The 22002-nt window shown below is 34.5% G+C and overlaps 1 protein-coding gene across 4 annotated transcripts in view; it reads right to left on the minus strand.

Moving 5' to 3' along the window:
• Positions 1-22002, minus strand: part of TRIP11 (thyroid hormone receptor interactor 11) — a 66550-nt gene that overhangs the window by 14482 nt on the left and 30066 nt on the right. For all 4 annotated transcript variants that reach the window (XM_032482537.1, XM_014558798.2, XM_006184193.3 and 1 more), the window contains 5 exons: positions 19588-19728; positions 18800-18993; positions 15359-15522; positions 13150-13253; positions 8950-9049 (listed from right to left, as the gene is read on the minus strand). In XM_032482537.1, the coding sequence (XP_032338428.1) occupies positions 8950-9049; positions 13150-13253; positions 15359-15522; positions 18800-18993; positions 19588-19728 (703 nt within the window). The remainder of the gene's footprint in view (positions 1-8949; positions 9050-13149; positions 13254-15358; positions 15523-18799; positions 18994-19587; positions 19729-22002) is intronic.

A 22002-nucleotide genomic window follows, 5' to 3' on the forward strand; every position in this document is an offset into this window, starting at 1 on the left:
TCTGCCTGGAAAGCTCTTTTCCATCGGCACTGCCTATTAACTCCTCTTCACCCTTCACATCTCAGTTCCCAGATACCTTCCTCAAAGTTTTCTCTGAAACCTTACAGATTAGGTCAGGTCCATCTGCTTTATGTTTTCACTCTGTCGTGTACAATGCTTAAAATTCTGATTTACATTACTAAATGCATATACAAAATGTCCAGTTCAACTGTTTGTAATGGCTTGTGGTTTTTCCAAACTGCAAAAACCTAAACTGCAAAATGTAATAGACTAACTTTCACCAAAACAGAGATGGTTGTCATAACCATATTATAAAAAGCAAGGTTTGTGTTTGGAAAATCTACTACAAATGTTTCCTTTCCTGTCTTTCCAGTGAGGAATTTAAGCTTGGACATTAAGAGAGACAGACAGACAAAGAGAGACAGACAGACAGACAGAACAAGACTATTATTAAAGTCTGAGTCAGTAAAAGACATTTTAAATTCTTAATGGGCACATATATACTATAAACCATGGTGCCAATCAGAGCTTTTCTAGTACTATATTCTAAATTAAGTAGAAATTATAGAACTCTCAAATATTCAGAGGAAGAACAGCAAGTAAGTTAACTCTTGTTGATGTTCTGAATTAACCAGCCCAAATGAACTAAGGTAAGAGCCAGAGTAAGGATGGGCACAGTCTTCTCTTTCATACTCCTCCACTTCTCCCCAAGGCTACAGAACGGTAGCAGAGGAGAGGCCAAACTTACCATACCTACACCTTCCTTTTCTCTGAGTTTCCCTTCTCCTATCTACTTTCTTTAAAATTAATGATTTTTATATTGACTACATGTCAAAATAATATTCTAAATATACTGTGTTATATATTATTAAAATTAAATTCACCTGTATCGTTTTACTTTTTAAATGTGGCTACTAAAAAATTTTAAATTATACATGTGGCTTGGATTATATTTTTATTGGACAAGACTGCTCTGGAGCATAACTAGGATATAACCACTACACTATACGGTCTCTTATTAAAAAAAGAAAAGAAAGGTAAAACTGAATGATAAATAGACATCTCAGATAAAATTCGTAGAGCTGATTCCGATAAAAATAATTCCAGTAAAATAAATTAGAAAAATTTAAACTTTGCTTTATTAAAAATGATTAAAAAAAGTCTTAACAAAATTCAAGTAGAAAATACTTTTTGATTAAAATTCATTAACATTGGTATAATTTTTATTAAAATCTTTCTGTTCTGAAAGGTATGATCAAAACATTCTTAAGGCCAAAATAACAGGGCAAGAATGTCTGAAACTCATCAGAATACAAGTTAGTCCTGAGCTAATGTGAAAGAGAACTGACGATCTGCATATCTTTGCAGGCATGCAGAGGGCTGTTTCAAATTCAAGTAACAGTTTACATGGATTCTGATATCTGAGTCTAGGGAATAAAACCTCAGAATTTGGGGGAAGAGGTTGGAAGGATGGTATTTAGGAAAGACAGGAAAGTAGCAAAGGTTTGGAAAAGAAAAGAAAGTCAAGTACTGACTTCAAAGGTCCCTATAGACTTCTCTTTTTCCCCAGGCACCTCTGTTCTCCTCCTATCAAAGCTTCGGAATATTTCTCCACAAAAATTGAACACTAATTCAAACCACAATTTGAAATCAGAATTGTATTTATATGGGCAGGCAAAATACAGTTATTCAAAAATGAGTTTTAGCCAAATACAATATCCCTGTGAAATAACCTAAAAACATGCCAAAATAAGTCTTTGGAAGTTGGAGGAGGGGGAAAGGACGGGGGGTACACTCTAAAGTCGAGCAATAAAACAACTGAGATTGGTCTAGTTTAGAAGAGTTACTCTGAATATATGACACCCTAAAACCATATCAGAGTTTCTTCTCTATAATACCTAAAGAGGGTGACATAGTCTTCATCACTTGATTTAAAATCAAAACTAAACATAAAATGAAAGTGACTACAAGAAATCAGCACATCGTAATTTTACATTTTATTTGCGATTAGTAACACTGCACTGTAACACTGACTTCAGAGCACATCATAAAATTAAGTCACACTCTTTACAAAGTCATTGGCTATTTCATGACTAAGCTCCTTTGGACAAGACTCAAGTTTATTTAACAGTCACCTGACTGAGAAAAGGAAGGTGGTTGGAGCAGGACTAGAGACTCAGAAGACCTACATGTGAATTATGGTCCTGTTGCAAGATCCGGATATGAATCATGGTCCTGTCACTGGCGCCAGACATCGTTGCCTACTTTGTAAAATGAGCATGCTTATCTTCAAGGATTTTGAGAGAATCTACTAAGTGATTACATGTGACTTTTCTAAACCATAAAGTGCTATATAAAGCATTAGTACTTATTCATTTGATTTCTTAAAATATCATCTTTCAACCTAGCTCTAACCAACATCAATAATATGTATCACTTTGGTTAACATTAACATTGACAATATTTCCTCCATTTTGCCTTGTCATCTTTACAAACTAAGGCAAAGAAGTCAATAGAAGGAAAAAAAGACTGTTAGAAATATGATTTTATTCATAGATATGTCAGTAAATAAACTGGGTCCAGTGTCTTACTAGGACTGGCTATGTAAAAAATAAATTTAAACCTGATATATTGAATCAAATATAAGGAAATTAAGCCTCATTAAATATAATCAAAGCAAAAGCTAGAAAATAGATGGTCTTTTTATTACAGAATTTCAAAGTATACAAGATCACTTTCACTATAACACCAAATATTTTTAAAGACACCTTGTATTTATTTAATTTGAAGTTAGAACATATTAGTAGCTGTTTTGTCTTTTATTTCAATTCCTTTCAATCACTTCAACAGAATTTTAAGGTCTAGAGTACATGGTCAATGTTTTATTGTTCTGTAATTATAATTAGTAATTGCTGAGTGGAAAAGTAATGTTTGAAACTCCACTTCCTAGCAATGAACTCACAGAAAAGAATTTTATTAATACAATATAACCTCATTCATTTGAATTTCACTTAGATTAGAATCAGCAATTAAACTGAAATAGCAATGTTGAAGCCTACTGGATTACTTGTACTGTTAAATTAGAGTTACTATGTGCATTTGAATGAGATTTTATGTAAATATTCTTAATGTAACCAGATCAAATTTATTTTCCTTCTCCACCCTTCTCCTTCAATCCTTTAATATGAATTCAGATCATTTTAATGCACCTTCCATATCAAAATATCAAAACAAAGTTTTTTTAAAAGACTGAACGCTGTGAGTCAAGTTATATATTTAATTTTTAAAGGTTCACACAGACTTGCCATATCCCAAATGAAAGGACCACATTAGCACTGGTGAACAGTAAGGTCATTATAATGATTTTGCCACTTACTGAATATCATCATCCCTATATATCCGTATGTAGTAATATACAGTAATGACAAATGGTTTTCTAGGCTGCAGACTAAACCTCAACCCATTTCTAAAAGCTTGCTGTTGCAAATCAGCAAGGACTAAATCTGGCCCAAAGAAATGTTTTGTTCAGCCCACACAGGGTTTTTAGAAAAACTTAAATTAGGTGTCACATTTAAAAATCGGAATATTTCACACTAAGAGTCTACATTTTTGGTGTCTCTTGAAAGATCTGAATGTTTGGCAACATTGGACCCACATTCCAGCATGGCAACAGTTGAGTGAAGCTGAGAATTCGCTGCCCCGCATAAGAAGCTCTCCAATTCACTACAGTCTCTACTTAATCCCATTTGCTCTTTTATATTATAATTTGGACCCCAGTTTACAATTTGTGTTTGTGATCCATACTTGTAGTTTCATTTCTTAACAGAGCAGCTCACTTCCACCTCTGCCTTCTCAGCAGTCTTGACAGACACATCAATACCGCACATCTGCGCATGCTTGAGCGCGTGTGCGCACACACAATTAGTCCACCATATCTTCTGCCAAATTATGGCACATACTTTCATATAAATTCCTCCCTCTGTCTGGAATGTTCTTCCCCATCCACCTGCCGGCTTAGTTATACCTATTCACCATTCAAGTGAGGCAAATATACCCTTCACCAGCCTTTTCTACTCCCCACCCCTCGTACCGCCATCATGAAGTGGAATAGACTGCTGCTTCCTTCTGAAATAATCTGTTGCATGCATGTGACTACATGTGGTCTTCCTCCCTTCCTGCTTGACTATACACCTCCTGAAGGTGGAACTTTGTCCATCTCTATATTTCTAGTGCCTATTTTAGTGCTTGGCACACAGCAGAATTATATTTTTTAATTAATTTTTATAATTAATAAAAATAAAAAATAATTATATTTCTTTTAAAAAAAGAAAGAATGATTTTTTTCCTTGGGAAGGAAGACTGAGAACAGAATACAGGACAAAAAGAATAAACGATTTACATTATGAATTACTCATCCATATGAGGGAAAATACACAAAACACATTAAGTCAAAACATTCTCATCTCTACATAATTTATTTCTCCTTAGAAGAATTCATAAAACACATATTTAAAAATATAACCATTAAGTTGAAAAGGGCTTAATTATTCACCTAATTGGCATAAGCTTTTTTCTGAACTAAAATTTTGACACTTTCTAATATACCCAGATGTTTATATCATCACAAATAATTTTTAACTATTTATGGCAATTCAGAAAACTGCATCTGGTATTTCTTATGTTTCCTCTAGAATCACCACTTCTGCCAAAAACATCTATAAAGAAATCCCTCAAAAGGTTTGGGTAACAAAGCGTCTGGGAATGTATTTGGCCTATGTTCAACAGGACATTATATGTTTTCTTATATAAATCATGTCCTGGAAAATGGAATGTCTTTATTTAAAATAAAAACTCTACCATCCAGCACCTAAAGGTAGTTCCATGAAAAACACTTTAAACTTCTTTTATATTTGTAGCTTTAAAACATGTCTTTATGCTTCATATTACAGTTGGTTTACTGGGGCTCATTTTATACATTCTTCTAGATTTTCTTAAAAAAAAAAAACACCACTCTAAGGAAATTTTCCATTCTCATTCTCAACTCATAGAAGACTTTTTTAAAAAGCTGTCACCAAACCTTCTTACAAAAAAAAAAATATCAGTTATGGGGCCCTTTAAGATATGGGTATAAACTGGCACAAAGACCAAAAAATTTCCCCAATGCTGGAATCTAAACTTGTATTGTTTAAGAACTCTTTTGTGCTTCCTATTTCAATTTTTATACAATCATTTTCATTTAAGCAGGGATTTAACTCAAGGATGTTGGTACAGAACAATAAGGAAAAGAAGAAAAAATTAAATTTGTTAAATTTGGCCATGAATTTAGCAAGATAACACATCTTGTAATGGTTCAGCTATAGTCTAGGTTTCCATAGGTGTGTATTTTCCCATGAATGACAATTCTGTAGAAATTCTGAACTCTGATCAACTCAGAATAGTTAATGAAAGATACTGTCCTATCTGCTTCATAGAGGACCAATGTCTTAGGTTTGAAAAAAAATCAATAAAATACTGGATGGCATGTAAAATAAGTATTTGGAACTATACTGAAAAAGAACACTTCTAGGTAAAATACTAAAAGAATAATTTCTAAAAGGAAGGAAAGCAATGATTCTACCAGCCAACATTATCTATTAAAACACAGCACCTATAGGATCTGTCTGTTTCTTTTTGTTACTTTCCCATGGTGTGTGGGGCAGGGGCTGGTGGGAGAAGACGACGAAGAACTTCCTATATTTTGGGGGTAAATCCTACTACTAGTTTAGAGCTCTGTCTGCTCAAGTTTCTTTCCTCTATGGAATGCCCCGACCCTTAATGGGATTCTTGGGGAATTAAATACGTACTGTCTTATGACCACAGCTGAGCATCACTGTCTTAAATTATGAACCTATGGTGTATGTTACACTCTGTGTTACTTCCTTAACTAAATGAACTCCTTGAAAAAAGGCACCCTATCTAGTATCCCACACAGCATCTAACATGAAGCAAAGAAGTTCGTTCTCATTAAGTATTTAATACCTGATAAGACATCTTCATATTTTCCATGGAAAGCCTGTCAATACTCAGAACTCACAACCACAATTGCATGTACACAGCACTAACTATTATGTAACCTAAGAATGACTGAAATCATCAACAGTCTACTGTTTACTAGTGGTGCTACATGCAATAGCTCCCTTTTCTTATGTTTGACCAAACTGAATCATCCCATCTCTGGTAGCAATGACATAATCAAGCATTTCGAATAAAATACCATTTTTAAAAATGAGTTTCCTAATATTGTTTAAATGTTGAAACTGCATATCAACTAATCATTAGTCTACACATGCCTGGAAATAAAACAATACTTCGCATCTACAATTCAAGTCTCTATATACTTCCTTGCAACAAAAGCCAATCTGTCTTTTTCAAAACTTGTTTCTCCTGGCAAATATTTTTGCTGTCTGGCCAAGTTTTGTGTTAAAAATAAAGTACAGTATTACAACATCAATCAACATTTAAAGTACTTAATGATCTATGAAAGAAAATATATAGTGATTCTTTTTAAACAACCAAGCCAATCAAAGTTTTATTTATATTATCAAATCAAGAGTGCAGCTTTGAGAAAATAAAATCACATTTGTGTTTAGAGATATAAAAGCAATATTAAGCACTTAGGTAATAAAAGAAAACAGACTGTTAAAAAGAGCGTAAGTGGTAAGAATGACTTAAAGACATAACAGAACTAACTGTCCTTTTACCCACCCCCTTCCTGTCTGTGCAACACTGGCCTCTTGCCTGTCTTTTCAAATACCAGTTGTATGAGCATAATTAGAGTTTTTTCTGTGGCTAATATTGACTTCACAAAGTAAGTCCAAAGTTCCTATGTATTTGCAATGAATATTACTTGTAACTTTTTACATGAATAGGGGCTGGGGCCACCTAAGCTTCGTCATTTACAATCAAAGCCTGAAAATATTCTACTACTGGGGCTTTATTTAATTTGGGAGGGGTGGTTCTTTTTTTTAAAAGCATTTTTGGGGGTAGTTAGGTTTATTTACTTATTTATTTGGTTTTTTAAATGGAGGTACTGCGAATTGAACACAGGACTTCGTGCATGCTAAGCACGCACTCTACCTAAGCTATACCCTCCCCTCTACTACTGGCGATTTAAATGGGTGCTTGAATGAGTTACTAATTGTGCAGAGACTCTGATAATATTTAGCAACTACAATAAGTCAAAGAATTTTTTATGATACCATCATCTATTAGGAATGATTCAGGTAATTGTCTAAAAGGGGGCGTGAACTTAAATATTACAGTAGCGTGACATATAGCACTGAACTGTCACCGACCAATGAACTGGTTCAGAATACTACCTTCTTACCTCCAGTTGTCTAGCCCTACTCTAAGGTATCAATTAATTCTTTGGTTAATTCCCTGGGTGACCAGTGTGTCTCCTCTGGGTTGCCCAAATGTCTTCCAGATAATGCTGTAGTTATAATGGCCTTCAACCTAACTAGACTGTTTTCCCAATAAATACTGCCTCCAGGTAAGGGCAATCCCTTCAACATTTAGGGTACAACATAGAGGATACTGCCCTATCTTCAAAGGAGATGGAAATATGAGAACAAAATACAAGTCAGACTATAAATAACCATTTTTTCTGACAGGAGGAAAGACAGTAACATGGAAAGATCATGAGCTTTGGTCAAGGGTAAAAGACTTTCAAATCCCAGTTTCTTTAACTTATAAAATGGAATTAATACTACCTACTTCAGAGTTTCTGGTGAAGAGTAACTGAAATGTGAGAAGACTAAACAACACAGTAAATGTTACACAAAGTGTCCACGGTACCCAACATATAACTGCTTCTTTGATGCCCATTTCCAGCGTCTCTACAAGATGGAGTTCCAAAGCTGGCCAAGTCCCACAAGGTAAATAGAGGACTTTCAGTTGCACAGTAATCTGCCTCAGAATCAAGTCATCTCGAGGATACTGCCTCACATGATCTATCTAATTATTATGTTTTATTCCTTTAAGCTGAGTGACTTTGGCTTGTCCTTTGTATCCACACCTCAGTGATTTGTCTCCTTGCCTCCGTAACATCCAACTCACTGTTTCTGTCTGACGGTGCCTGTGCTGTCCTATCTCCTACTTTTGCCTGTTTCTAATTCTACTTCATGTTACGTGGTACTTAACTTAATTACACGCCTTGGTGCTACTGTGCCTAACCCAGACACCTAAAGTTGGTACATTTCTAGGTCCCATTATCACTTTTCTGATAATCTTAAGTCATTATCTACTACATGCAGCCCTAGAATAGCTTCAACTTCCTGGGGACTGTTAAATCAGAGATAAAACGAGGACTTGCCATCTCTGTCCACAGGTAGTGTCAACAAAGCACTACGAACCACCTGATTATATGAGGCCCAACTGATAACCCAAAGCACAGGACTCACTCTGGGGAACTGACAGGGCTCATGAGATACCTTACAAGCATCAAAAAAGTACATGATGAGTGCCTGCATTAAAGTACTAGCCATAATCATACAAACTAGTTATACCCAGATATTCATTCCACAGAAAGTTACTCTTTCACCTGAGAATGCTGCCCTAACACATCAGACAGCTTCAAGTAGAATGAACACAGACTGAACAGGGAGAACTCATGCCCTAACAAGACGAGTCAGTCCAGTCACTCACCTTGATGGTCAAAAGGGTGACAGCCAACACAACTGAACTGCTTGAATATCCAGGAAAGCTAACTGGACAGCCAGGGCCAACTTATGACTCTGGTTTCACTAGGACCATATTCAAGTAGAAGCAAACTGGTCATGGGAGATGGAAATGGAAGCCACACACAAACGGAAGTTGGTCTCACTCAACTGTACCAATGCATGGGGGAAAATCACATTTGATTCAATACTAGTGTTGTAGGGGAAAAAAAAGAAAAGGAAAAAAACCTACTTTGTTTTTTAAGTTCCTCAATTTGTTCTTCCTTTAAATCTAACTGTTCTGTCAGTCTTGATGCTGAATCCAGCGCAGCATTTGCTTCATCCAAACGCTCCTAAGGAAGAAAAGTTCATTAAAAAGCAGCATGCAAAAAACTATTTCACAAACTACAGGGCTGGAGGACACCTTAGAGCCAATCAACCACTTTCAGCTGACGAAGCTGTACTTCTGTGACCTTGAGCAAGTTCACACAACTAATAAATATCAAAAATAGAACTCACACTTCACAACACAATGACATCTCTTTTAGAGGAACTAAATAAAAAAAGAGGATGCTATTAAAAAACAACATGGTGGCAAAAGTAAAAAAGTGACAATAATAAGAGAATCAAAACTATTAAAAAAGATACAAAAAGTCAAGAAATATAGCAACAAATGTTTTTGAATTTTTGCAAGTCTGATGGGTATAAAGTGATGTTTCATTATTACTTTAATTTGTATTTCCCTAACTACATACTAGTGAACTTGAGTGTCTTTTCATGTTTACAGGACAGCTGAATCTGCTCTTCTGTGAAAACCTTTGCGTATCTTGCCTATTTTTCTATTGAGCTTTCTCTTACCAGTTAGTTTGTATGAGCACCTTATAGGTAGATAAGAACCCTTTGCCATTAGTGCTAAAATATTATTTGCCAGATCTGTCGTTTGTCAATTTATGGTATAATATCTTTTGCCATGTAAAAATGTTTAAGTTGCTTACAGTCAAGTAAGTTCTACTTCGCTCTTACAGCTTCTTCAGTTTTAGTCTTGGTTAGGCTCCTCCTTGCCCCTTGACTTTACATGTGGTCTTCTAGATTTTCTTGTAAGATATTCACCTTGCTTAATGTTTACATCTTTAAAATAGTATTTCTCAATGGGAGTGTTTTCAGTATTCCTGGCCTCTGCCCATAAATGCCAGAAGACCCACTCAGTCACTGTAACAGCCAAAAAAATAACCCCAGATTTCCCAGTGCCACGCCCAGTTGAGAATCTTTGCTTTAATACAGCTGGAATTTACTTTTGTATGTAGTGTAAGACGGGGTCCAATTACTTTTTCTTCCATATAGATAGCCAGTTGTGCCAACATTGTTTATTAGATAATTTATCCCTTTTCCTGTTACACTGAAATTAGTTTAGGCTTTAGTTTTAAATTCTCAAATATAACCTGGGCCCCATTTTTGGATTCTCCTTCCTCTCCACTAATCTAGTCAAAATGGTACTGATTTATGGCTCTATTTTGATATTTAGTAGGCAAGTCCCTCCTGACTGTTGTTCTTTCACACAATTTTCTTGGCTATTCTAGAGTATTCACCCTCGTAAATGTCAGGGCAAGTTTCATCTCCTTGAATCAGAGTGTCACAGCTTTTTTGATAGGATACAGTCTCCAGTTATTTAATCAAACATAATGTAGATGTTGCTATGAAGGTATTTGCAAACGTAATCAATGTCCCTAATCAACTGAATTCAAGGAAGGCGCATTATCCTGGATAATCGGGTGGGGGGGGAGGGTGCCTGACTGAACCAGCTGAAACTCTTTGAAATCAGGGCTGAGGTCCATCTAAAAAAGAGAAGAAATTCCACCTGTGGACAGCAACTTCAGCGCATGTCCACAGAGTCCATCCTGCTTATGATTTTCTTTCCTGACCACTTGCAGACAATAGCTTTGGCCCAAGCCTATGAGTTCCAGCCTGCTTGTGATGTGATCTTCCCATTTTGACTGCCAGCCCCATGAATTTCAGACTTGCTTAGCCAGACCCCACAATCATGTTGCTAATTCCTTATAATAAACCTCCTAGGTGTGTGCCTATATATATTACATATATCAATGTGTATTTGTATGTATATATGTGTGTACATATATACACACACTACTGATTCTGCTTCTCAGGTTGAACCTTCTCTGATACACAGGGGAACTGAAACAAAAAAATTTAAATAAAATCTAACATTCAAAATACAAAACTAAATTTAGTGTAAAGGAAATTTAAGTAAACTTTCAAATGACTTGGTTCACCTCACAGAATTTACATTTAAGAAATTATTAAAGCTCAAAACTACACTAAGATTTTTTTGAAAATTAATATTTGGATTTTATTATTCTTTCTACCATTGTTTGGTTTTTATTTAATTAATTTCAGCTTTTATCTTTACTAATTCCCTTAGTTTTTCTGATTTATTTTGTTATTTTTCTAAATATATGTTAAACATATTTTAAATTTTAAAAAATAAAGCTAGTTTAAAAAGATCTGGACTTCTAACAGTATGACAGACTAGATATTCTGGAGTGACAGGTAACATTTAAAAGGTTGGATAAAATACCTTTTTAATGTGTTAATGACCAGAAAGCATAAGTGGTGAAAAACATATTAAAAGATGCTTGGAACTGATTTACAAAACAGAAACAGACTCACAGACATAAAAAACAAACTTATGGTTACCACAGAGGGAAGGGGATGAGAAGGGATAAATTGGGAGTTCGAGATTTGCAGATACTAACTAATATATATAAAATAGATAAACAACAAGTTTATACTGTATAGCACAGGGAACCATATTCAATGTCTTGTAGCAACCTATGGTGAAGAAGAATATGAGAATGAATGTATGTTCCTATGTGACTTAAGTATTGTGCTGTACACCAGAAATTGACACAACATTGTAAACTGACTATACTTCAATAAAAATATATTTAAAAAAATAATAAAACAAACAAAAAAGGATGCTTAACCTCATCAGTAGAAATGCAAATTAAAACAATAAGAAGAAAGCCCTTCCTACCAACCACACTAGCAAAAACTTTAAAAAATATGATAATGCCAAGTGTTGCCAAGGATGTATGTAGAACAAGCCAACTCTTATGTACCACTGGAAGGAGAAAATCAGCACAACTGCCCTAGAAAACGATCTGCCACCAAATCTAATCGAGTTGAAATTGACCGTATACATCCTATGACTCAGCAATTCCAGTCAGTATACACACCTGAAAGAAACTCTTGTATGTGTGCTCCAGGAGACAGAAACAAGGAAGTTCATAACCACATTGTTTGTACAGCAGATAACAGAAATGTCCTTCATCAGTAAAATGGTAAATAAATTATATATTCATGCAATGAATATAGCAGTGAAAATAATGAACCTTCTAACAGAACTACAAAGTAACATGGCTGAAACTCATGAACATAATACTAAGCAAAAAAAGCAAGTCTCACAAGAATTATTCAGTTTACACACAGTTCAGCATCCCATTTAGATCTCGTTTAAAAATATGCAACAGTAAACAATCTATTGTAATGAAATGCAAATCTATGTATAAAACCATAAAGAAAAACAAGGGGGTAATAAACATGAAATTTTGGAAGTGCTCATCTATGAGGTGGTAGGAAGGAGTGGAGATGCGGAGGTGTGTGCAAGGAACTTCAAAGGACATTGTATTTCTTCTACTGGGTGGTGAGTACGTGGGTATTTGCTGTATTGCTATTCTTATGTTTTACACATATTATCTAAATACTGTTTCTAAGCCACTCAATATGTAGAATTTTAAAAATTCCAAAACATTTAAAAGAAACATATCTTCACTTATTTGGAATATTAGTATGTCCAAACAGCACACTCACCACCAATGACAGGTAAATCAATTTTATTATTTTCCACCAGCCATCACCAGAGTCTACTTATAACTCAGAAAAGTTTATCCCAAATCTAAAAGAAAGTCACCTTGGTGTCACATCTCTTCACAAGGGTTCATTTATTTATTTCTTATATATAATTTTTATATGTATGAAATACAGCGTAAAATAAAGAGAAAAATATTTTAAAGAATTACACTGCAAAAGGAAAAGATCTAATCAGATAACATACATTTTAATCCATGTAAAATAAAGTACCCAGTATATTTTGTTGAAAAGAGAAAAATTATAAAGTTAAAATTACGCATTTTTTTTTTAGTGATATCTAAAATACCTACCTATGCTAAAAATTTAAATGTCCTATCATCTCATATTTGCTGCATCCATTCCAAACTATCAGTCACATGAGGGAAATCCTGAGTATCTTGTTCACTATTGTGCCCCAGCAACAACTTTTACTAAATTAGTTGTTTAGGGGATTATTTCCAAGACAAAAATTCTACAACTGTTTTGTGAATAATAAAATTTACAAGAGTAAATTATTTCAACTAACCTGTAATGACACCAGTTTTCCTTCCAGATTTTCTGCCTTTTTCTTCCATTCAGCAATGAGCTGTTTGTGCTTTTCTAGTTCAGCAGAGTACTTGGTTTTTTCCTCTGAAGAGGAAAATAGAAGTTACGTTAGTATTTTGTAATTGTGTGATAAAATCAGAATTTTAAACCACTTGAAATTTTAATAATTCAACAAAAATAGTCCAAATGTCTCAGCAAGAAAATTATATATGCCTTAGTGATGATGTTAACTGGAATTAAAGTAATGAGATCAGTTTCCTCTGCTTAAATCCTCCTCCATCTTGTCCACCTTACAAACTTTCCCTCCCTTCAGAACTCTGTACTCAAATACTTCGTCTTTAGCAAAGCCTTCTCTACAGCCTCAGTACTATGTTTCTTTGTACACGTGGCCACTCTGGTATTATACAGAGTAGACCTAGATAATTCTTATATTTAAAATTCAAAGTTTCAACCACATGAGTAACCCTGATATGTACATATGTACAAACTTAAACTTCTGCTCAGGAACAAAACTATAACCTCTGTTACGTCATTGCCTCATACCCTCTAATCACCCGTCCCCCACTAGCAATTCATTCATTGCCAATAATTACTGATTGTATGAATAGACAAATGGATGGGTGAGTGATCTAAAGGGGGTAAATCTGAGGATGGGAGGTAGATGTGGAAAAGCATATTTGGTTATCAGGGTACAACTGTTCTGGTCACTGCTACTGTGTGTCTAAAAAAGTAGTTTCCACTGGAATTAGAACATACAGTTACCTTAAAGTGTAGAAGAACAGCTAAGAACAAGTTAATCAATATTTCAAAGGACAGTAATTACTGACGATTAACTCTTCCAAGTGGATTTAACCTCCAACCAACATCTTAAAACCTAACCATCTTTTCTACGTATGTGCCTCTCTCTTCCTGTGTATCCCTTTTATCACGTGATTCTCCTTACTACATTACCTTCATACTTCCCTCAACCTTCAGCTTACCTGGTCACAATATGATACTGAAACAAAGTTCAAATAATCACCATATATAGTTTATGTTCTCTACTTTAACAGTAATGGGAGTCTAATTTGTTGATGCTACTTATCTTTTCCCCCTACAAGTGGTTAATCTCTCAAAGATTTCCCCATGCCTAATCTAAAATAGCACTCAAGCCCAAATTCCCAAAACAACAGTTGATCCTTGAATAATACGGGTTTGAACTGCACAGGTCCACCATACACAGTTTTTTTTCAATAAATATATTGGAAAAATTTTTGGAGATTTATGACAATTTGAAAAAGCAGATGAACCACATAGCCTAGAAATATCAAAAAAAAAATTAGAAAAAGGTTATATCATAAATGCATAAAATATATGTAGATACTAGTCTATCTTTACATGGGCATAAGGTGAGTGATAATTAATATAAATTTAATAATGTGTTAGTTTTCTTACCGTTTTATAATATTGCTTCCAAAGAATTAATTACCATATGGTATGCCTCTCTTGTAATTGGAAAAATTGCGTATTAGCCTAGTAAGTGGTTTTATAAAAACATGTAACCATGTTTCCAATACTATATTATGAGTATGACTGTAATACTGTATAACATAAAAATTTTATAACAATTCATTCATTAGTGTAAAGGCTAGGCTACAGTAAGGAACTGTACCGACTATACTAGGCTGTCGTAAAACAATCATATTGCTGCTTCTTCATTATCAATGCATGAATCATTATACCTATAAATAAATATGAATTTCTTTTTCACACTACCTTTTCATTTTTGATGTCCAGTACTAGTAATATGTATAACAGCTACAGTATTTTGTATTATATAATACTGATGTAGGCACTAACAGACAATTTATCTTATAAACAGACAACATAAACTCATGGTATCAATACAGTACAGTAAATGTATCTTCTCTTCCTTATGATTCTCTTAACATTTTCTTTTCTCTAGCTTACTGTATTGTAAGAATACAGTACACAGTACCTATAATATACAAAAAAATGTGTTAATCAACTATTTATCAGTAAGGCTTCTGGTCAACAGTAGGCTAAAAAGAATTGAGTGTGGGGAGACTCAAAAGCTATACATGGATTTTTGACTGCGTGGGGGGTCAGCATCCCTATCCCACGCATTTTGTTCCAGGGTCAACCGCACAGTAACTTTTCTTCACTGAAAGACTAGCCATCCAACTGACCTTGCTGGAAGTGCTCCAGGACCATCTGCAGGTTGGAGAGTGACAGAGCATACTGCTTTACTTGTTCCCGAGACACAGACAGCTGCAGTGAGGTTTCATCCCTTTGCTTGGTTACCATATTCAACTGTTCCTGCAATGACTCTACCTGTAAACTGGCTTGATGGCTTTAAACAAAAAGAACAGAAGTCAAACTGTGTCTATTTAGATACTTTAACAAGATGAAATACCTTCCCTACGTTTTATTGCAATAAGTGCAAGTTAGATTTCAAAGTATTTAAATACTTCAATAAGATGAAACCACCTCCTATGTCCTTTTTTCAATTGTGGTAAAATATACATAACATCTACCATTTTCACCATTTTTAAGTGTACAGTTCAGTGGTACTAAGTACATTCAAACTGCTGTACAACCATCATGGCCATCCATCTCTAGAACTTCTTCCACCTTCCCTAGCCAAAACTCCACACCCGTTAAACAGTAACCCCTCCTTTTCTTAGCAACCACCATTCTACTTTCTTTATTAAACTGATGGTCCCTACATTTTACTGCATTAAATTCAAGTTAGATTTCAAAGCAATTTGAAGAGTTCGTCTGATCTTTGCTCTCCCTGGTTTTTTGTTAATTCAATCATCCTTCCTGTGAAAGTGAGTTTGAATAAATGGCAGTCATTTTAAAGACAGAATTGGCCTAAACAAGAAATGTTAGCATAAGAAAAATTTACAAACAGCCTGCAACCTCTGTGTTTCCAGGCTAAAACTCTACAATGCAATTTATCAGAAAATTGTTACATCGTAAGGGACCTTGGAAGTCATTCTGTCCAGCTTCCAACCTAGCAAGAAATGCATTCTAAGGATTCTATTCCCCTTGCTTTTGACACTTGCAATCCTGGTAAACTTACAACTTTCCAAAGGCTACCCTACTGATTTACTTCTCTGATTACTAGTTAATTATCTTTTACTGCCATCTTTCTTTCTGCCTAAAAAAACAACCTCTACACCTGCCCCAAATAATAAATCAGACATCCCTAAGAGATTTATAGAGTCCAGTCTTATATCATTGATATACTTCTTTAAGGTATAATGATTACATACGAAATACTGCAATAGCCTTTTCTGGTTTTTTAATATCCAGTTAAATTCTTATTCAGACCAGTCCATTAAAGCTCATTAAGAGCTGCTCACTTTGAAGAAACTTTACCCAATAGCACCCTCTTGTGGAAAGAGCAGTAAACTGATAACCAGACGACTGAACTCTGCCCTATGTGCCTTGGACTCAACTTTGCTGGCTAGTAAATCACTCAAAGGGTAATTGTAAGGATGAAATGAGCTGTGATGTCATTCAAAAAGTTAATAAATACGTGATGGTACTATTGTTAAAGGCTCAAAACACCATAATCTGGTTTGTAGATTTAAGTTACTTATACAACAAATATTTACTGAACATCTATGAAACTATCTGTAAGAATATACACAATGGGAAGGGTATGAATAAATTGTGTCATTCCTAACCACTCCCCCCACACCGGCTCCAGTAACCTTACATTTCACTGGGTGAGAGAAAGTGTAAGACGAGTCAACAATTACCTATACCCAAAAGCAAAATACAAGTACCCTATCAAAGACTCAAAGTATTACGCAGGTCCAAAGGGGAAAACATGATACTAGGGTTTGATTTTTGATTTGAGCATTAGGGTGCTAAACAAAGCATTCTTTATGAAGGAAACGCTATTTGAAGAACAGTCAGGAGTAATAGAAAAACTAACTAGGGATCAGGCCCACTCTTTAGGAAGAAAGAATATGAAATAAAAAAGTGTAAGAAAAAAATAGGAAAACAGTAGCTCTATCTGAAGATCTAAGTAACAGTTTTGGTTGGATGTAGATGATACTGAGAAATAAGGCTAAGGTGGTAGACATCCTGGGACAAATTCATCCACATCTACCCTGGTTTTGAAGAAAGGAGTAACAAGATCACAGCCCTACCTAACAAAGGTCATTCTGAAAGTTAATTTAAATGGTAAATGAAAGGAGGCAGAGACTAGAAACTGTTTTAATTAGAGAAAACAAGGGCCTGAAAATTGAAAGGACAGATGATCAATTTTATAGACTGAGGATGTTTTGATATTTCTGCCAATGTGAAACACATACACAAATGTTCACTCACTCTTTTAATTCTCATTTTAAACAAGTTTTTCTTCTGAGTCTGAATAACGTATCTTACAAAGGAGGGTGAGGTGTTCACCCTCAGAAGTGTTAACTCTCCTGGCCTATAATCTTTGCAGACAGAGATAATATCTACTATTTCCTTATTATTTCCCTCAGCATCACCCATAGTAAAAAGATAAATAAAAAGACACACACAACTAATGGGAATGGAAACGGACAAAATTTTTCTGGAAAATTAGTTAGCAGTACATCTCAAAAGTTTAAAGAAACCCTTTTGAACCAGAATTCCCAATTCTAAATATTTACACTAAGGAAATAATCTATCACCAACACAACAATACCTATTTGGGGTTATAATGACAGCACTCTTAGTAATTCTGAAAAGTTGAAACGCTCTAAATGCCCCAAAATAAATGACTGGATTAGAGAAATTAAGGCAAATCCAAACAATGGTATACTATGTAGCCATAAATGATATTGCAGAAACATATGGCTTAACGTACTGACATTCATTAAGTGATAGAAGCAGGTTATAAAATAGTATAAATATAAATTCTGCTTTCAAAAAATACATAATATATATATATACACATATACAGAAGCACACAAAGGCACAAAAAAAAGATTCTCTCTGAGCGCATGAGACTGTGGCTTTTTGTTCTTTTTGGTTTATGTGATTTTCCTAAAGTGGAAAATATAATGCTTTTGTAATAAGGAAAAAATTTTTTATTGCGAGAAACAAGATTTAAAAATATATAAGCAGGGACTTGGTCACTCAAAAGTTCTACTAAGCCAGGAGTTAACACACACTGACCTACATCTTTACCTTGCTGCCTCCTCAGCTCTCTTCTTTCTAATACCCAAACTTTGTTCAACCTTAGATCACCTGACTTTAAAAAAAAAAAAAATCACATAAATTAAATTAGTTCCCGGGAAACCTGACAAAGCTAATTAAATTGTTCAGAATTTAAACCTAGTCTCCTAAAATGATCAGAAGCAATTATCCAGGACAATGGTTAAGATTCAGGAAAACCTCAGTTTGAACGCCAGATCTGGGTAAGGGCTACAGATCTGAGTGTAAAACCTACATGTCCACCTGTGTGCCTGACCTTGGGAAGGTTACTAAACCTTTTTACCCTTAGTTTCTTAGTCTGTAAAACGGAGATAATGAATTTCGTGAGAATAAAATGAGGTAACGTATGAAAAATTCTTACTGAGTCTGACACTCCAGAAGTGTTCATCAGTTAATGTTAATACTAAGAAAAATGAAAAAGTTACCTTGCATTTTCCATTGCATTGGAGGATGAAACTAGCTTTTCCTCCAATACAGTGACTTTCTTTCTTAGTTTAGCCTCTCTATCTTCTGCAGCCAAAGCTTCACGGGTATAAGAATCTTCTGATTCTAAAAGATGGTTACGCAATCTCTCTAGCTCCTGGTTTAAGCGTAATTCTTTGTCACGTAAATGTTGAACCTAGGCAAAGGACATTTCTTTCATTTTCCTTCTGTAAAATGCTCCCTTTTTTCCCCTCCAACAAGGCACTTTGTTATCAAATCTTTTCCCCATTACTGGAGTGTATTAAGTGTATTAATTAATTTCTCGTATTGCAAGATGTATTTATGCTAGGAAAAAGTCTTCTGAAATCATCTTTAATATTCATTTGGAAGGTTTACTTTGTAAGATCTTATTCCCTGTGGCTATAATGGAAAATGGAATTGTACAAAGTACTACGATTTTTGTGATAGGCCACTTTTTCAGTAAATCTCATTTTTTTCATATTTTATGGGTAGGAAATTTTCCTTATAACCAAGATATGTTATCTTTTTTTTTTTCTCTTGAAGTATAATTTAGTTTTAGGTGTATAACATAACGATTAGATCATGGTTTCGCTTTTGAAAACTGAAATAAAATGCACCTTGGGAGATCAAAATCCTACTACAGCATATCAGAGGAAGAGTAAGAAAAATCACCTAAGAGAAGTTCATTTTAATTGATAATCTTTATAGTTTTCTCAACAGTTATTAAGCTTAGTGTTTGAATCAGTGTTTCTTTAAAGCAAAAGTATACCTCATTCTGTAGAGCAGTGTTTTCCATTTGTTTCTGTTTCAGGGCCAACATGACTTGATCTCTCTCCTGCTGAAACGTAACTGTCTTCTCCTGCATAGACTTAACCGCATTTAAAAGCTGATTTAATTCTCCAGTCTTGCCCTTTTAGAAAAAATAACTTTAGCTTTAAAGGAAAATACATTTTAAAAAAGACATTTCTTCATCAATTAATTAAAAATACAGTTAACTATGTCAAGGACATCAAAAACAAGGAATGTCTGAGAAACCGTCACAGTCTAAAGGAGCCTAAGGACACATGATGATGAAATACATATAATGTGTGCTTTCCTAGATGGGATCCTGGAACAAGAAAAGGACATTTGCTGAAAAATTAAGAAAATTCAAAAAAAGTAAGAACTTTAGTTAATAGTAATGTATCAATATTGGTTCATTAGTTGTTGCAAATGTACCACAGTAATGCAAAGATGCTAAAAATAAGGGAAATTGAATTTGAGGTATATGGGAATTCTCCACTATCTTTGCAACTTTTCTAACAATATAAAACTATTCTTTAAAAGTTTATTTCAAAGGTTTTAAAAAGAACTCAAAGGACACAATCTCTTCAAATTTACCCTATAAAATAAAGCATTCACAAACCCCCAAATTAGCCACAAAGAGTGTGTGTGTGCTGTGTGTGTGTATGTGTATGTATTTATCCATTCATCAGGCACATGCAACTGTTGTTAGAGAAATAACAGTGTCAAGTTACTGGCAGAGAAGAGAAAGGGAAGTCACTCTACATGCACAGCCTATTTTAAAAGAACATTTTGGCAACAATTTAACAAAAGCAACTCTGGAATGATATCTTGCTGGGCTGTGGCAAAATTTTATTCCTGAATGCATTCCATACAAGTACAATTATTCCTGAATGCATTCCATACAAGTGCAATGCATTAAAGACAGCAGGAAAAAGGATAACCCTTCACTGCAAAAGTAGGGCCATGAATTTAAGATGATAGCTGGAATTCTAAAAAAGCACAAAAAAGTAGCAGGCTGTTTACAGCCAACTCTTTTTTCTGTTTGAAATATGCATATCATCTGAATCTATTTATAGATTGGTATTATTTTTACATTTTTATGTAAACTTTCCATTTTTTAAAGTATCTAACACTTCCCCAGGACAAATCATTGAAACCAAAACATAAAACCATCTGTTTCTTTTATCTCAACAAGCCCTCCCAGAAAAAGAGGCTATTTATTTTCCAAATTGCTTTTCAGTTAAAAATTTTTTTCGTATTAGAGAAAGAACAAATGCTTGAAAATTAAAGAGTTGAGGATCTCCTATTGAGAATACCTCTTTCTCCCTAAAGAAAAATGTTATTTATTATATTTAAAATATAATAAAGGTACTCTTCAATTATACAGAAATTAATCAGTTTACACTAATTACCCTCAAGTAATACAATACTTAAGAACAACTTAACTGACCTAGGAAACTTCTTGAAAAGTAGGTAAGCCTTAATTAAATCTACACACTTTAGATCTATACATGTCAATGAAACAGAATTAAACTGTACAAGATGCTAAAACTACAAAAGGAAAAAACATATAAAAAGAATACATTATTCTGCATTCCTCTATTATAGTCTTACAGGCCCTGAGAGACTACACCCAATTTTGGTTAGTGAGCAATAGAAAGCAGCCCCTCTCTAAGAGTCTCTTTCATACCAAGCACAGACCAGGACCCTAAGATGCTAAAAAGCTGTTCCTGAAAGGAGGTGCACACCTCAGCACATTAGTGTACCTGTTTAATCAGATGGCAAAAAGGGGAAACGGGGTGAGAATTTTCTTATCAAGTGAAAACTACACCAAGCATTCCCAAACTTTAATCCAAGACTCTTAAAAGAGAACTTAAATGGAAAAAGAAGTTAAATCATTTTGTACCTTGTGCGTGGCAGCATGTAAACACTCAACAAGCACTTGTGACTATTCCATCGTTCTGCCTCATTTCTTTTACAAGAGTACAGAAAGCAGAGTAAAAAGAGCCCAAAGCTTTGATCATAGTATGATGTATTAGGTCTTCAATACATTCTTATTAAAATCAGTATCAACTGCATGTAAAAATGTAAATCTATCAAAAACTGACATTTTAACTGCTATAACCTTCCATTTTATGGCTGAATAAACAAACCAATAAGGTAAAAACACACCCAAAGTCACACCAGTGACAGAACAGAAATTGGAATATTTACTAAGCCTACTCTGAAAAGTACTAATCACGGCTAACACTTTTTCAGATATCACGATGTGACTAATTGATGCATAAAAATCAATTTAATGGGTCATCCAGCGCTTTTTTAAATAGAGCATCACATGTAGCAAGGGTAATTTTTGATTTCTGAAACTTCTGTCAGTTTTTTACACACACACACACCT

This window comes from Camelus ferus, chromosome 6 (genome assembly GCF_009834535.1).
Source record: "Camelus ferus isolate YT-003-E chromosome 6, BCGSAC_Cfer_1.0, whole genome shotgun sequence".
Classification (NCBI taxonomy): domain Eukaryota; kingdom Metazoa; phylum Chordata; class Mammalia; order Artiodactyla; family Camelidae; genus Camelus; species Camelus ferus.